The sequence below is a fragment of the Empidonax traillii genome, unplaced genomic scaffold (assembly GCF_003031625.1).
Source record: "Empidonax traillii isolate 1590-97213 ecotype Southwest subspecies unplaced genomic scaffold, ASM303162v1 scaffold1022:size207980, whole genome shotgun sequence".
In the NCBI taxonomy this organism is placed as follows: domain Eukaryota; kingdom Metazoa; phylum Chordata; class Aves; order Passeriformes; family Tyrannidae; genus Empidonax; species Empidonax traillii.
The window spans coordinates 54,456-72,888 of NW_020956215.1; the positions used below are offsets into that span (position 1 = coordinate 54,456).

At 37.1% G+C, this 18,433-nt stretch overlaps 1 protein-coding gene across 1 annotated transcript in view; it reads left to right on the top strand.

The window, feature by feature from the left end:
- The window catches only part of LOC114068253 (protein MMS22-like), a gene marked incomplete at its 5' end in the record, with an annotated part of 69,271 nt that extends 53,024 nt beyond the window's left edge, over window positions 1-16,247 (top strand). The window contains 6 exons of the mRNA XM_027904217.1: window positions 1,315-1,484; window positions 7,620-7,831; window positions 10,205-10,371; window positions 11,655-11,751; window positions 12,901-13,068; window positions 15,309-16,247. Coding sequence (XP_027760018.1) covers window positions 1,315-1,484; window positions 7,620-7,831; window positions 10,205-10,371; window positions 11,655-11,751; window positions 12,901-13,068; window positions 15,309-15,390 — 896 coding nt within the window. The remainder of the gene's footprint in view (window positions 1-1,314; window positions 1,485-7,619; window positions 7,832-10,204; window positions 10,372-11,654; window positions 11,752-12,900; window positions 13,069-15,308) is intronic.
- Between the last annotated feature and the right edge of the window lie 2,186 nt (window positions 16,248-18,433).

Below are 18,433 nucleotides of genomic sequence, written 5' to 3' on the forward strand. Positions count from 1 at the left end.
ATTGTGTCTTGTACTGTCCCATACATCACAGGAGCGATAATAGAAGGAGTACTTTAGCTGGAATGACCATGTTTCTTTCAAAGCAGGAAGCTTAGACAACATTATTAGAAGTATTGTTAGGTGATCGTTCTCTTTCTCTATGATTGATCATTGTGTTTTCTTTCACTCCACAAGATTAATGTTGTTTTGCGTTGTTTTTAGAGATGGTAATGAATGACTTTTATAGATTAATAATATCTTGTAACAGCCTACTTTTGATTTTTCATTATTTTCAAAGTCTTAAACATGTTTTCTTGGGATATTCCCATATTTTCAACCCAGGAAACTTTTCCTTGCCTCTAATTAAATGTAAAGTTCAGAATGTCTGGAACCCCTACGTAGAAATCTTGTTTTATTTAGTGTGTGTTTTGAGTATCAACACTCTGGAGTATAGTTATTTTCTCAAGAAAAATTACACCTCACCTTCAATAAAGATGTTTCTCAGAGTTAGGGTATTTACACATCAACACCTTTTTAGTTTTTTGTTTTGTTTTGTTTTAAAGATCTTAAAACTGGCTCAGAGCTGTGCAAGTGATACATTGATGTGTTGAAAACAAAAAAGATATTGTCTGAGGCTCTTAGTGAACTGAAAGCCCACAAAGATCTGGTGAGACCATGCTGGTTTAATGGAGTTGGCTGCCCCTTATTCTTTTTAATCTGCTGGAATTAAATACAATTTGAAGGATATTTAATGTTTTCCTAACATTCAATTCCCGAGCGAGTAGTTGCTGATTTGGCCACAGGGGTGTTAGATAAATGTAGTGGGAAGGCAAAGGCAGCATATCTCTCTGAAATGGGATGAATGCACACAGCAAGGTAAATGTTTAGGTGCATGTGGGCTGATTGCAATGGTGTTACGGACCAAGTTTAGTTGTTTTCTGCAGGGATGTAAGAGACTGTCCTTTCTTTAGCATTGCTGTACTTTTCCTAAAGCAGCTTCACTGGCTTAAAAACTTCTAATTGTAATGTATTGAGTCAATTTAGCACTTTTTTTGGATGGACTTTTGGAGTTGTTTTGGTTTTTTTGAAGGGATGCCATGGAATGAGTACATGGGAGCGAGACATTTCAGTTGCTGCTGCTATTCTCAGATTATCTAATTTAATATAAGTGTCTCTTTAGGCTTTCTTTTTTTTTTTTTTTTCTTAACCGTAAATTGCTTTGGAATTTTTTTTTTTTTTTTTTTTTTTTTTTTTTTTTTTTTTTTTTTTTTTTTTTTTTTTTTTTTTTTTTTTTTTTTTTTTTTTTTTTTTTTTTTTTTTTTTTTCCCCAAACAGGATGTCTGGTAAAGTTCTGGGCACCAATACTGGCTACTTCCAAGGCACAGCAACTCTTGTTTCGCATTGTGGATTGCTTATTGCTGCCACACTCTGTGCTCCAGCAGGACAAAGAGCTGCCTGTGGCTTTGCTGTCTGCCATTCAGGAAAGCCTGCCTCTTTATCTTCAGGTAAATATCTGAACTCTATTATCAGCAGACAAACATATCTTCAGGAAAAGATTCATATTGCAGAGGATGTTTTCCTTTACCCTAATCAAAACAAACGTTGACTGAATTTTAAAAAGCAGCAAGAGGAGTTTTTACTTCTTAGAGAAGTGGAAGGAAAATTGCCACCCCCTTGGCTTTCCTATCATGGCATGCAGTTATGCTGTGGTACACTCCAGAGCTTCTAGTCTCATCACTGGATATGGAAAGCTTTTAGCCAACCTACTGCTTACACTGGTCTCTGATGTGAGTGATTTCTGAAACAGTGGATCAAGTAATAATAATATGTAGTGAGACACTTGTTTAGATGACAGAGCAAACAAATGTTTTAAATCATCCTTGACTTGGCTAACTGTACATAATTATAGATAAGATACTCTTTTTTATTGGTCTTAGGAACAAAAGAAAATCCTCTCTGTGTTATGGCACTGGTTTATCTTAATGCTTTAAGAATATGTTTTACTGAATCAAGTTTCTGTTGCTTACTCTTACATGGCTAAAGCCCTCTTGCCCATTATTCCTCCTATTCTTCCCTCAGCCTCCCTATCACTCTTGAAACCATGCAAGGCTTGTTGATGCTGTAGGAAGATACTAATTCCTGCTGGTGAGGAAGAGAGTGTATTTTTTAAGTAAATAAGTTGGTATGTTTTCCTTGTAGATGCTTACCATTTTCCCTTCCCTCTTAGTCTTCATTTTGATTGCAGTCTTAACTGACTTCTTTGCAAGATTCTATTGTGAAATAATGCAGTGGTGACATTGAAATCATCCCTCGGATTTATTCCCTTTGAAAGTGGTTGCCTTGTGATCAATGACATGTCATGTGGAAGTGAATATGATTATATAATGATGTGCAGAATATGACTTGCTTTCCTGCTCTGTAGGTATTTTCAGAAGCTATATACATGTAGGACCATCTGGACAATGATATTACCAAAGAGTGTGAGTGTCTGTTTGCTAATTTAGTATTTTAGTCAGAGAGCCAGTTTCTCTGGAGTCTTCACAGATGGATGGAGTCTTTAGATGAAACCACTTGAGTTGGTTTTTGAAGTCCAAGTGTTGTGGACCCTTGTTTCCTGTTTTCTTTGCCAGTTTCTGACTTGTGACCTCACTTTTGTATTCTTCAGCAGTCTGCTGCGAAGTCCACATGCTTTTTGGCTATGGTAAATGATCTTACTTGACCAAATAGTTTATTTTAGACAAATGCTGCTTCTAGAAAGCAAGTAACTCTTGAATTTGACAAACACTTTTGGTAAGAGAAGACAAAGAGGAGAATTCTTGACTTATTTTTCCTGTTTCAATGTGGGACTTCTGCATTTTATTAAGTGTTTGTATTTACAAAGTTCCAGCATTTTTGAGTGCTTCAAAATGCTTCATTCATTCAAAAATACTTCCTTCCCTTTTATTTGAAAAGTGGAAAAATTCTGATTTAGAATCAACTTGAAAATATTTTCAGTTTAAACACAAAATATAACTCCTCTGAGATCCTTGGAGATTGAATGATTCTAGGCACTTTCTGACATCTCAGGTTATTGTTTTACAATTGGCTTAAGGCTAAATCCATTCCCTTTCACCACCATGTGCATTCCCATTTAATTTGCTTTAATGATTCTGTGAATATCAATTTTTGAGCTGAATCAAATAGTAACTATCCCCACAAAACAAACAAAAAACAAAAACCCAAATGGGCATGTCAAAAACAGCGATAGAACAATATATGTGGGAGGAAAAGCATGTAAATGTGATGGGAGGAAAGATGGAGAAACAAGTCTTGGAGAATAACCTTACCAAAGCTTTTAACAACTACTCTTAATGTGGTTTACTTGATCCAGGTTTTAAAGGGGTTGGAAATCAGTCTTAGTAGTGGTTAATAATTTCATACTTTCATTGACGCAGCAGTCTTATGAAATCCTATAGAATTCCTGAAGTTTTGCATCTTTTAGAACAACATACAAAGCTCCTTCTCTTCCCACACCATAATTTATTACAACCTTCACAATTCATCAAAACTGATGACTGTAACTCATTGTCTTTCATTACCTCAAACATGCAGGTTTATTTTTAATAGGTAAAAATTAAAGGCTGCTTTTAGTTTTACACTGGCACACATAACTGTCAAATGCACTAATTGGGACTGGACATTGCATTTCTCTCTCCTCGCTTCAGACTGTCTGTATTTACTTGTTACGTTTGTATAGAAATTTGGGCTATACAGTTGTGCCTGTTGACAGCTATTGGGCAGCTGGTCTGTTCTCCATTGTACACGGATCTTATCTAGAAGGTTTTTTTTTCAAACTCAGTCACTGATGCTGCCTTGTCAAAACAGCTTAGTTCTAGCAGCTTTTGAACTAGTTGGGGTTTTTTTTCTTGCCTAAGGGTTACTGTCTGGATACTATTTCTATCACTGTGCATCATCTGTTTTGATAATATTTGATGACCTAAGAAAGATTTTATTGAGATATAATGTAAAAATTGCCCTCAGAGTTATTGAACAACTCACTTTGGAAAGTAAGGCAAGAAGAACATGAACGAACAGCCATTTTACAATTTTATGGCACTGATCCTAATTATGAGATTGTGAGGTATGTAAAATTTAACCCTAGTTATTTCACTACTGTAAAAAGCAGTTCAGTTGATTTGTGTCATAGTGGATTGCTGAAGCCTATCATAGGAGTTTTCAGATTGAAATGGCTCTTGGTAGATTTCTTGGAGAATGATTTGGAGGAAATTTAATACACATTACCAGTAATGTGGTAAAGAACTGAAGTGGTGTATGGAACTTGTTTTGGAGAAGAAATATCAGTTTAGATATATCTTGCAGAATACAGTGTGGATCCATAGAATAAGCATTTTATACATAATAATAGGAAAGGTAAGATACCCTGCTTGATTTATCAGTGTGAATCCTGTCCAATACAGAAGATTGTTGATTTCTGTGTAAATACAGAGAGTGGTAAAAGAGCTTCATTCTAAATAGTGCTTGGCACATACATTTTCCAGTGATTTTAATGGGTCTGTGCAGGCTCAGCATTTGTCAGAGATCAGACCTTAAAAGCCCTCCCATGAGCCACATCTGTGGTCCGATATTTGAGCAAGCTTATTAATACATTTTGTGAATTATAGTATGTATTTAATAGGAATCGTACAACATTAATTGGTGAACAGCAGATTTATTCCAACAGCAGGACTTATAATATAAGTCATCATTAGGTGGCTTGGCATTTCTGCAATGAATAGTTCCAGTAATCCATACTAATCGGTTCTTTGCTCTCCACAGGTGATTTACAGATACATAGATAAATCAGAAGAGGCAGCTCTGGCCACAAAAGCTTCCTGCAGTGAACACGTACAGGAATCAGTTGCCTTTCTGCTAAAATGAGGAGCAGATGATGTCATGCCTCTCTGCTCCTCTTAAAATGTCTTTGTTTTTTTTTTAACCTCAGAAGATGGCTAAAGAACATAGTTAAGAAAAAGGAAGCAGCTTTATCAACCCTTTAGAGTCCATCTGCTTTGTAGGGATTGTCCTCAGGGTCTGATGAGATTGATTTCAAATCCCTGGTCCAAAGCTGCGGTCCAGTAGCATGCGTTTCTTTTTTCTCTGATATGAACGGTATTACTGGTTAATTGCTGGTGGGATTTAAAAGAAGAAATTTCTGCATGATTACCGTGTTGTTTTGCCATTGTACCTGGAGATTTGCAGCGATTGTGCAGTGTTGGTAATTTATCCCTTGTGCCACTTGGGATATAGTGTTGTCAGACTTTGTGCAGGTCTGTTGCTCTCTGCACTTTTAAGGAAAAGGAGGAGTCCAAAATAAAGAACACAGTGTTGAGCTGAATTCAGTGGGCCTTTGTGTCCAAAAGAGAAATCCAACTTCTTTTCTAATTTTTTGGGATGCAGTTGCTAGAATCAATTTACTTCAACTCAAAAAATGAAAATGCTTTTATGAAGGATCAGGCTAGGTTTGTTGATTAATTTTCAAATCAGACTACTAGGTCTGCAAAAATTAGTCAGCATTCTTTCAGATATCTAAATTCTAATATTCTTTTCTTTTTATTGCACCTATCCAACATCTTTACGATCATTTCTTAAAAGCTCTTACTAGTAACAGTCTACTAGTAACAGTCTTACTAATAACAACCAATTTCTGCTTTTCTTGATACTGTGTAGCATTTGTTGATCTTCAATTTGAAGAAGTCTCATTTTAGTAACTACTGTTAGTTTTTCACAGTTCTTCACAGGTGCTGTGTTCTTCATGTATTCCTGCAGATATCCTGTGTAAGATTGTGATATTCTTTGTGTCCCTTTTATCAGATAAATTAATACACTTTGTCACAGATGTTTGGGGATTTTTAGTGTTAAAAGTCTAGAATCTTAAGAGTGCCAGTTCTGATATTTGGATTATGGAATACATTCTTTCTGTATGAGCTGTACTACAGAAACACAGGCAACTCTTCTTTATGCCTGCTGCAATATCGTATTGAAAACATCAATCCCTCAAGCTTACACACTAAATAGCCTGTCATCTGTAACAGTCTCTCTTTGGGTCTGCTACTTGCCAAGAAGCAGCAGACTTCTTGTTTTCAAGAATTCTGATACAGCAGCAGCTGCTTTTTCCTACAAAATTTTGCACTATGTACGCAAAAGGAGGAGAGAATCTGAACTTTTAATCAAAGCCTCAGTTGAGGAACTGTGTTTTTTTTATCACAGAGGCTTGCTAAAATTACCAAGGAGCCCTAGAAGTATGTGAAGTTAAACCCTTAACGCAACAAATCTGTGTTCAACAGAGCCACCTACAGCAAGTCTTCAGGCAGGTAGTGAAACGGCTCATTTTTGAAATCTCATGTTTCCTGTATTTGTTTGCTGTGGAACCAAAAGTGGGAACTCCTCATTTCAGGACCCTCAGCTATGTCTCAGCCTGCTTTTTCCTGAAACACTTGTTCTGTCACATTCACACAGACAGGTATAGATGAAAATGTTTTTGGGAAAGGACTCCTATTCAAAAAGCAACAGAAATACTCATTGTCAGTAGCTGGGAACAAAAGCAGTTTGACTTGAACTGTTCACTCCTATATTAGGGAGTATTAATTTACCTCAGCAACCATAAAATTCAGGCAGATACTTCTTCTACCAAAACTGGAGTCTAACAGAAGCTTGAAGTACTGTTGTGCTTGACCTTGTTTTACACCATTATTCTTGTTGGACAAAACTGTTCTCAAGAGGCTTCTGTTTGTGCTGCTGACTGTGACCCTTGAGATGGGAGATCAGGGGAGTTTATTTTTTTCTTAGTGATTTGTTCTTCTTTCTCTCAGGAATCAGGGGGAAGGGAACAAAATCTTAACTTCCTATTATGGCAACCCCTACCAGTAAGAGTATTACTCTTTTCTTCAAGGATGGACCATGTATATTTTGTGTAACTACAGGTAGTGTTCAGATAAGCACTTTCTGGGCAAGTGCTTTCATTACAGATTTTTCTCTGGATCAATATAGCTTATATTGGATGAATAACAGCAGTTTAGCCTTATCTTAAACAGAGTTTAATACTCCCTCTAAATCCCTTATAAACGGTGCCTAATTTACGCTAATTTTTTCAGACTCTGAGCAAATTTCTTGTTGGAGCTCGATTCTAAGTGCTCATTTTTCTGCTAAATCATTCATACAAGAATTTCACACTGTCCTTTACAAACAGGTGAGGTATTTATTCTTTCTCTCCCTTCTTAAATCTTACCTGACTAATATACTTTGTTAGACCACAGAGAGGGTTGAAAAAGAAATAAGGAGCTTTTGGTCACAGAAACTTTCTCAGGTCTGAAATGCCAAAGTTTTATTTTGAATTTGAAAGGGAACTAACATGTCCCAAAGTTTATCTTCCAATATATTAATTAGTCTAGTAAAAGGTTTTTTCTCTCTTTTGCAAGCCTTGCCTGACTTCTTCATTTGCAGGCCATCATATCTACAGCAAATTACTGATGCTTATTTGACAGGCAGTAGTTATTCTGCGTGCAGCATTTTATGAGTATTTAGCCTACAGTTGCTAAAGATTTATTCAAAAGTATTGTTAAAAATTTATTCAGTTTCTCACTTTCTATAATTTTCTTCTACAGGGCCTGTCCTTCATATGTTGTCAGTCTCAAACACAGGGTGCCTATTTAAATCAACTCCTTGGGAGCATTATTCGACACTATTTTGGACGATTCCTCCCTTCTTCTCCGACAGTGCTTGGTACTGGACAGCATCCTATGCTGACTGCCTTATGCAGTTCCATTACAGCCCCACAGATGCTCCGTCTACGGAAGACCACTTTGCATGTCGTAAAGTAAGGACTAGTGAAGTAAAAAACATCCCTTATTCACATTTCACAAATAGCTAATTAGAGAGGGAATGCCTCTGTTTTCTTCACAGTCAACTGATAGTGTGGCTGTAGGAAGAGCCTGTGAGTTGCTGGGCAGGGAGCAAAGGAAGGACAGTGTGTGTACATCAGGAGAGTGAAACTGGAAAGACCTGTGAGACATTAATAACTATACAGGTTCTAGACCATAAGAAAAACTATTGCATGAGGTCACATGAAAAGCAAGTAATTTTCTAGAAGAATTACATTCCAATATACATCATCATACGTTTGTGTCTCAGACTGTATTTAGGGTCACAGAGGTGTAGCGCTTATAGCTGCCACAGTTACCTGTGCATAGGGAGGCCTCATTGCTCTGTAGGTGTCAGGGAATACACAGGTGTGCCAGCTACCCAGGGAAAACTGGGAAAGGGAAAACTGGGGCTGTGGGAAGAGGAAGACATAGAGGCAGGGAGACAGTACCTGTTCACCGTGCTGTCACTACTAACACAACGTCAACAGCAGCTATAAGCTTGTGTCCCTGCTGCTGAGAGGTTGTAGCTTTGTTTTTATATGCTGCAGAACAGTGAACAATTCATGCTTTTTGTCCATGTTGGGAAAGAAATTAAACCCCATCGAATGCAAGGTGATTGCTTATATCCAAGGTAATTGGATTTTTATTTGTTAAAGAGTGTGTATACATATTGATTAAAAAAATAATTTCAGAGTTGATCTTGAGTAAATATAATAAGCAATCCTGTAAGTAAAATCTGTATTATCACATATTAGAGGAGTGAATTAAGATTTCACAATCTTGGTTCTGACATGTTTTTAACTTATGTATACTCAAACTTTGTCACCTTAATTAAGTTATTTTTGAATGTGTGCATGCATGTGTGAACATTGAGATTGATAGTGGAAAGAAAGTTCCAAAGCTGTAATGGCACTTGGTGATTTTTAAGATGTGAAACATTCCTTAGGGATCGGGGAAGAACGTGGAAGAAGTGAGCAACGCTGATTTGCAAACTGTTGGGTGGTCAGGAAGCAGTCACTGGGTCTGTAAACAAATAGGTACAGAGTTTGCTGGCCACTTTGCCATATGGAAGCTAGTCAATATATTGCTGCCACACAGAGGAAATGGAACGACACCATCAGGAGTGTCTTATGTCAGAGAGCTAAAATAAATGTAGCACCCCACTTTTAGTGGAAGGGCACCTCAAAAAAATTGTGGAAAATTTTCAGAGTACTTAATGGGATAGAAGATTTTGGAGTTGCTAATATTAAAGTAAGACCACATAATGTAAGAAATATATATAGAAGTAAAGTGTTACAGCTTTCATTTGCCTAGTCACACACATAACTTCAGTGCTCTGAATCTGTCCAGCGAAGTACCCAGAGCTCTGAAAGTCGGGTTCCATTTGAAAGGTGTAGGAGCACCCCTTACTGAGTTTTAACAAGGATGCTGGGTTTTTAATTGATGCATTGCTCAGTAAACATGCATGCCTTGTTTGAGTAGATAATGGTAACTAATATTAAATATCTAAAAAGCTTTTTTTGAAGGTTCTTGGAGTGTTCTTGCTTACTAATGAACAAATGCTGTGTTCTTTTCACCTGCACTCCTCTGTCCAGAATGCTTCCATTTAAACTTACTGTCTTCAGATTAAATTAATTGATGTCAAACCGGCAGTAGTTTGTATTCTTGTATTCTTTTGTGGAGAAATAACAAATCAAGGTGTTTGAATTGGAACACTCCCTGTGTGTGATGTTAAAATTTGCTCCTATTGCAGATTGACCTTTTATCTTTGTGCCAGAATTTTGTACTGGAGATGATTGTGTTAATTCTGTCAGAGCAAAAGCAGTCATTGGCTGTCCCATTACAACATACTGTTGCCAAAAATAAAATAACAGTACCAGTATAACAGCAGAGCTGTTACCACAAGTTGGATTGTGAGTTTACAAAAGCACAAAAGCTCAATAACATAGTTGAATAACAGCTACATTATGGATGTTGGTTTAGGATCTTAGAATCTCAACTCCTTCATTTATTCAGTTCTGATGCTGCCTTTTTTATTTTAACTTTTATAGTCACACTTGGCTTTTTAACTGTAATTATGATAGCTCTTATTTCTCACTTCCCTCTCAACAGAAAAGTCAGAAGGCATCACTGTCCTCTGACAAATTGGGAGTCGTTGCTAAGACTAAGACAAATAGAATCCATTATTTGAGCCTAGATAAAGATAGAAATCTATGTAATAGGCCTCCTGCTGAAATATTACAGTTATTTTAAGGTATATGGTGCTTGCACTGAATGGAAAAAACCCGAAATTGTAGACTTTGTTCTGGTTTGCTTTGTCTTCTCAGGGAAAACTACATGCAGTTCAAAGGCAATGCTCCACCTCCTCGCTTGGCCTCCATTCTTGCTTTCATTCTTGAAGTACTTCAGAGAACCAAGAGCGTTGAACTGTGTGACATTGAATTAGTTCTCCCATCTGTGTTGAAATGCATGGTATTGGTTAACGAGCTACAAGGTGAGCTGTTTGTTTGCTTTAAGTACATTTCTCCACACTTGCAGGATGTTTTTACTGCTGAACATCTTTCATCCCAGTGTTTAAGACTCTCAGATGAGGTGAGTAAGATCATCTGGCCAGCTAAACTGGACAAGGTTTTTTTTTTTTTTTTTTTTTTTTTTTTTTTCTCATTAGCTGGTCTGGGACTCCTCTCTTTTTGCTCTCTGATGAACCAATCAACTTCTCAGGAATCTGAAGAGCATTTCCTATCTCCCTACCCTTCCCATCTAATTGCCTCTAGACTTGGCAACTGTGGAAGTTTTCTTCCACCTAAAACTTTGATACCAGATAAGACTGGCGTATGTTCTCCCCATAGAGGTATTATAAATGGATTAAAAGTAGCATGTTGCTCTCTGAAGGCGTCTTTGAGTCTTCTTTCTTCTTTTAGCATGCTTTGTTTCATAGCAAGAACTTCTTTATTTTTAGCTTCTTAAAAAATGAAGCACTCCGTTCACCCTATCATTATATAATGAATGTGCATAAGCTGCTAGTAGAAGCATTAAGCAAAATTGGGACTCACTTCTGACTTCTCCTGGGAATTTTCTCTAATAAAGTACTTTTTGATTCTGGTCTTTAACAGTTTCAAGGACAAGATGTGCTTAGTAAATTAGCTGAATCATCACACAACTTTCTTCCCTCTTTTGCCATTACGGCCATTCCTGCTGGAAGCTGAGAGCACCCACCTTGCAATGGCCTGAGGATTAGAGTGGGCTGGAAGTTTTGTGCTGCTGCAGCCAAGTATTGAGTATTTATTTGAAAACAATTATTAAGAAAATAGTGAAGGATTGTTTGTTTGTTTCCCTTAAAAAAACAAGTAAGGGTGGATTTCAGAACAATATTCACCACTGAAAGTACAAGATCTACATAACTTAGGGCAGGATAAACTGCTATGACTCTCTTTCTTTTAAATAAATAGGAATGATTAAAGAATATAAACAGAACTTACATTTAAATACAATCTCTATTTCCAGTAAGTATCTCTTTACTTTTACTTAAAAAGACAATTGTGTACTTAAAAATCTGCATGTTTAAAGGATAATGGTGGTGAAAGTAAGACTTTTGCATAAATCTGTGACTCATTCTGTTCTTTATAGCCAATCTAACTGCTTTCACAGTAATTTCACTTGCATCAAAGTAAGATTAAACCTTTTTTTCTCATTTAAAAATTTTAGTCTTCATGAAAGACATTCTCCAGATGGTCAGTTCAAGAGCTCTGTGTGAATCTTGTGATTTTTCTTTTACAGTTAAAAAAATATCTACAGACATTGTACAGAACATGGTAGAAGGCTGCCAAGCAGGGTCAGGAGGAGAACACGCCACCCAGCTGACTTCTGTATTTAGGTAACCAGAAAATATGCCAATTGGCAGCGAAGCTACTGTAAGCCAATTGACAGCAAACATGTTTTTTTTAAATAGCTAACTATCCTTAACATACTGCATTGTTGCTTGTTTATGGTATTTAAGTAATGGCACTTTTGGCACTGGTTTTACACACAGCTTGGCCAAAAAGCCAGAGGAAAAAAATAGGAGAGGGAAACATACCTACTTTCTCATGGATGAGGTACTGTTTTGAAAGATGGACAGTAGGGAGGGATGTTGCTGCTGCCATGGGTAAAACTCCTCAGGAATGCTGATCGTCAGTGTTAGGTGCTGTGAAAGATGCGGGTGCCTAATTTAAAGTGCATATAATGAAGATTAAATCTTCATATAGCAAGGTTAGCTTTTTTATTTGATTTTGCAACAATGATAGATTATTATAATGCAAATTATGCTTATTCCACACTTCCGCAAAATGAACCCTGTTTCCAACATGGATACAGTAGAAACGCTGCGTGACCTGACAGCTGAAGACATTCTGCAATCCTTAAGCACTGCTGCTGCATCAGGTCAGGTCTAGATGAAAGCTCCAGAGAGGCTCTCCAAAGTAAGAATGGATGTTTGTGGGCATGCCAGTCCGTATGTGATTTGTCACCTTCATGGGATGTGTCATCCCTCGGGTGTTACTTCTGATTTGAATGTAATCTGCAATCTTGTAAGACCTCAAGAAGGAAAAGAAGTGTGCTTCCATCCTGTGGTCTACCCTGCTAAAGATCCAGTGGAGCCTTACAAGAAAAGCTAACGTTACTTCTGCAGATTTGAATCTAGAACTCTTGTTCATTTTTTTTTCCTTACAACTATTATTTATTAAATAATAAATACATGTTTTAGTTTTGCGTTCAGACACATAACAAAGTGCAGTGCTCTGGAACAAGTCAGCCCTGGTGAAACAGGAGCAGAATCTGCCACTTTGCTTGAAAATAAACATGTGGGATTTTTAGCATTAGGCTTCAAAAGCATGGCTTTGTTTAAACAAGGTATTCTAGGTAGTGTATTCTAGTGTAACGGTATGAAAATTGCCATGCAGCCAGATTGCTTGTTTTGATTAGACTCTTCAGTTGTTCTTGGCATCCAGTTTTGACCCTGCATTAAATGCCTCTGTGTCCCCCTCAGGCAGTTTATCCAGGACTATACCGCTGTCTATGATCACCGGGTTTTCAGCATACTAGAAACAGTGGCAGTCTTGGATCAGATGTTAGTTACCAGCCTGATTCCCACAATCACACAGTCTCTGAAGGATCTGGAGTACAAACAAGGTCTTGGAAGAAATGCTGCACAGAGGTTTGATTTTTATTTAATATTGTTTTTTGACAATGAGCAGTAGAGGTTTATTCTCTCGAGAAAAAGCAGTTTTACGACAGCAGCACAGATAATGAGTCATTTTTTAAGGGTGTTCAGCCAGAAATCTGCCTTAACTCAAGCCTTTTGTGGTTTTAAGCCATCTATATGTGCTAAATATTTCCAGAGATGTTTTGATATTAGGGTCTGCACACCCCAGCAGAATTTATGTGAAGCCAGATTGCCTCTGCTCACTAAACCGTATGTTGCAAAATAAAATAAAGAATTCCTGCCCCAAATAATTTTCCTGTCAGTCCCTGTTTTAGAGGACTTTATGGGTCATATGTAAAATTATAGTATATTCATGATCTGAGATGGCTTGGAAAAGAAATACCCATGGCTCAATTTCAGGAGTTCTCTCATAATCTAAACATAGAAGAGTTGTGGGTGTCCAGAAGAGGCTGGCTCCAAAAGGCACAGCAGACTCATACTTCCTCCATTTGCCCCCAAGAACTTAGAAATATTTGACTTGTGAATCCATCTGGCATTTGGTGGAAGTGGCACATGAGGGGAGCAGCTCTGCACAGAGCGTGGTGTGTCTGGGTGTGGATGCAGCACTGAACTTTCAGCTCCTCTATACGAATACTGTTATCTGCCTAGTATGACACCCGAGCCAAAAGGGCTTCTCCTGTTAGTACTGCTCACTGGAAGGCTGCCCTTGACTCTCTGTGTGGTCTGGGCTGGGAACTGGTCCCTGTGTTTACATTAATGCACATCCTGGGACTAGTCAAAGGGTAGGATCTTAGCGACACCTCACCCTGGGAAAGTTTTAAGGTGTGTGTTGGCAGGGCCTTGGCTATAACAAGTCCAAAAGACAGAGCTGTGCAAGATGTAAACCATGAGACATTAAAGGGTAATCACAAGGTTTTAATCTTCCATTTAACGAAAAATATATTTAACTTCTTTGTAATTGTATTATTCACTTTTTATTATCCACTACCAACAAATACATTTGATTTTATTTAAGAGAATTCAGCCAGAGTCAGCTGGATGTACCATGTCAGCAGGATTTCCATACTATCTGCTTTTCATATTTTGATAATGTATTTCATAACCAATTTTTTTGTTCTTATTAAATACTGTTATTATAGTAAAATTCATCCCACAATCTATAAAATACTGAAGGAAAGCAGGTTGTTTGAGCTCACTAAAATATATGCTTGGAGATTACTGATTACATTTCTTTTAGCCTCATCACTTAAAACTGTATATTATCTAATCTGCTGTCGATGTTTTGTATTAATAATTTGTATTTATAATATGCTTCATTACCCAACAGTCTGAGGTGATCCATGAGCATTTTATTGTAAGAAGACTAATACTTGATTTTCTCTTTTCAGTCCTGGCCACTAAATAACATTATATTAATTTATTCTGTGCAGTTACTGTAGACATGGAAGTGCAAACACGGGTATACATAAATAAAAGCGAAGTTCAGAAGCTGCATTGCTTATAGTGGTGATGACCAGTGTTGTTATTGCAAGGAACTAGTATGAAAACTTCAGTTTTGTTTGCTCAAGTTGATATTTCATGACAAAAATACATAATTAGAAAATAATACCTAAATGTCAGAGATAGTACCTTAACAATAATTACATTGTCTAGGTTGGAGAGTATTAGAATGAACCTAGGGTGAAAAGTCTCATCAACACATATGCACTCTTCTGGAAAATCCACTTGAGTGACAGTTCCCTTCTGAATTCCAGGTTTATTTTAAAACAGTCATTGTCCTTGGTTGAGGATGTTGGTCTAAATCTGTGTTAGTGCCAGCCTGCACCGTAGTGCCAGTGGCTCACATTGCTGTGCTGTGAATCAGAAATTTCATAGACAGAAAGGAGAGAGCAAACGTGATGAAGTCTGAATGCTAATCTCATCTAAGCCTTGGAAAACTCCATGTTTTAAAATGAAGAATTTCTATTTCACAGCAGTTTATTAAACAAGTAGATTTCTAGGCATCTTCACTACACTTTTAGTCATAAACAGTGCAATCCTTATCCTTCTTCCAATCTGGCCATACTAAAAAATTCACAGGAAACAAAACAGTTGAATAGGTGGGGGGAAGTTCCCATGTTTTAATATCCCAGTATGTAAGCAATGAATTTGGGAATTATGTGCTTTTACTCTTAGTTTGTGTGAGATTGTTTAAATAACGTTACATTGTTTTGTTTTGTTTTTCTCAACAGAGAAGCCTATAAAAGACTCTTATCTTACCTCGCAGAGGCTGGACAAAATGAGATACAAAAACTGGAAAATGAGACAGATTAGCAGTGTGCTAGTGATTAATTCTTTCCTCTCGGATGTTGTGACACTGTCAGTACCTAAAACTATACAACACAGCAGACAAGTTTTTTATCTTACAATGGAAAGACATTTATCACTTTTGTGTTTTTTTTTTCCCCCAATTTATGTATTAATTTTAAAAATTTTGGTGGTATTTAATATTGTCATGCATCTGAAGATTAACTCAGTATACTGATGGATGGCAAATGAAAGATACAGTAATTTATTACATATTTAAATGTCTATATGAACAGAGCCTGTATTGCAACATACAAGACAGGATTTGAAAGAATTAATTTCACAACTCAGTTCACATTGAGGCCTGTCCCTCTTAACAGTGTACTTTTGAAAATCTTATTCAGTCTGTCCATAAGAAAAACTTAACTTTGTACTTTCTAATTTATTATTTTAGCAAAATAAGAAAAACCTATGCTCTCTAGTACAGAACTTGTTGAATGCATTGTATTCACTAGGAGTTGTGCCAGTATGATGGAGCTGGTGTTGTTAAGAGAGATCTTGTGTTTATGTTGCACAGAATGTAAATAGTTGCCCTAATCTTCCACCTGTATTAAAACATTAAAGTCTTTCAGATTCCAGTGTAAAATCTCTCTGTTGTCTTTGTGGGTAATATAAGAAAAGATAGGTTCACATTTCCCGTTCTCTCCCTTTTCAATGATATGTTCTTAAAATTAACCCATAATTTCCAGGGATCCTATGATCTTTTCATTAGCCGTGACACTGTTAATTATCCACTTAAGTTAGGCTAAGTGTGAGGGAAAAAGAAGAGAGAATAAACTTCTAATGGAAATAATCATCATTTGATCATAGGCTAATCATTATTCCTGTTTGCCTGAAAAGTTGGATTTTTCAAATATTTTGCCATGTTATGGATTTTTCCAGGATGGATCTAGCTCTGTAACTTTTTCTGTATTTTCTTTTCCTAAAGTTCTCAGGGAACTTTTATTAATGGCTGTGGTATCCATATTTTTCACTTCCCTCGATAATCACTATTTCTGAAACTACTTACTGGACTTTGGGAGTGGTAAGTCTGCCCTTAATGGCAACACCGGTGAACAGGCTCTTACTTTTAAAGTTATTCACATTTTAACTTTACAGTGTTAATGGGAAGGCAAGATTATTTTTGTGTCTAATAGCTCCACAAAAATCCCTAAAATCTTGTTCAGAACAGCTCCTCTTTCGTCACAGTAATCTTATCAAGTTGAACTAGATAATCTTCTCGCCTAAATCGGCTATCGGTACTTCAGATAATGCAGTAACTAAAAGCCTCTTTAGGCTACTTAACAGTGCAGAACATAGAGGTTCTTTTCATTATGAAAGTGACTTATTGAATTTGCATTGTAGCTTCTTGTAAGCTTCTCTACCTGGGAGGAGTTTTATTCATCTCAGGAGGACTGTGCTGCTAAAATGCTTTTTTCTTAAAAAAAAAAAAAAAAGAATACCCCCCCTCTCAAGAGAGATTGAGATGTCTTTGGATTTGAGTCCTACCACCCAGTAGATTATAGAACGAATGCCTTACTGTAGTATGACTTCCTAAAAGTAAAAACTGTGACTTTTAAAGGATGGAGCAGATATTACAACAAAGCATTTAATGATGTGTTTAGTAGGTTGTTAAAGACATATTTAATGCTCTCTCTAATGGTTGGAAGTTTCTGAAAAAGCGACAGGACTTTATGTAAATGCACAGGAGCTCCTGGTGCATGAGAAACTAATTTAAACAGTTTGGAAATTATCATTCTTCTCTGTCACAAAGTTAATGTGAGCAGAAATACTGCATTTTGCATCATATTCATCAACCACTGCCAAAAATGGGCAATCTGGTTTGGTCTATTTATTTGGTACGGACATTTGCAGATATGACTGATAGTTCTGATAATATTAATGAGAGGAAGGCTTGCAAAGTGCTAGGCTAGGCTGACTTACCAAGCATACACCAAAACAACAATCCAAAACCAATTAGGAGGAAAGAAGAAAATCCTGATTTTAAGTACAGTATAGAAAAAAAAACCCTGAAAATGAAATTATATATTATGTCTTGTTAGACATAATATATATGTCTAACATAATATATGTTATCTAACATATATATGCTGTCTGTATAAAAGATGCTTAAGACAATGAACATTATTTAAATTAAACCTTTCTGTAATAATTACATAAGAACAGTTTGATTTAAAAACTAAAAGAGGGTAGATTCAGACTGGTTATAAGGAGGAAATTTTTTATGATGAGAGTGGTGAAACACTGGAATAGGTTTTCCAGAGAGGTAGTAGATGCCCCATCCCTGGAAACACTGAAGGTCAGGTTGCATGAGACTCTAAGCAGCCCAATCCAATTGAAGATGCCCCTGCTTATTGCAGGGGGTTGGACTAGATGACCTTTAAAGGACCCTTCCAACACGAACCCTTCTATGATTGACAGATCTTGTTGATGTATTTGCTTAAATATTCAAACATTACCCATCTAACTACATTTGGACAGATGGACATTGCTGCAGTTCTTCTTTTACCCAGCTCATTCAGGCTGCTGTGTCCTCTCACAGGCTTGGAGCAACACCATTCCTAACAACCCTACTGGGGTCTTTCCTTCTTTCTCTTCTTTCCAGCCGGCACCTGCCCACAGATGCTGCTGCAGAAGGCAGTGCTGACCATCAACCTGCTGTCTCACAGAAGCATTCAGTATTAGCAAAGGGCTGGAAGGCAAACCACTGCTGGGTGCAAGACAGTGTGTTAGAGACTGCATTGGTCTGAGTTAAAGTCAGATCTGACGTGCCAAAGCCACGCACTGCAGGTGAGCGGGCTGACTGTACTAAGAGGTCACCACTCCAGACAGCTTTATATTGCCACAATTTCGGTCTGAAGCATCACCATAAATGACATCCTGATCTCTGCTTTTATAGGCTCTTCCTTTGGCCTGCATTTTTGTAGCACTAGGGCAGCATTTTACTTTTTGGAAGGAAAGGGTCTCTCACAGTATGTTGTCTAAAAGTAACACTGCTTGCAAGGACAGA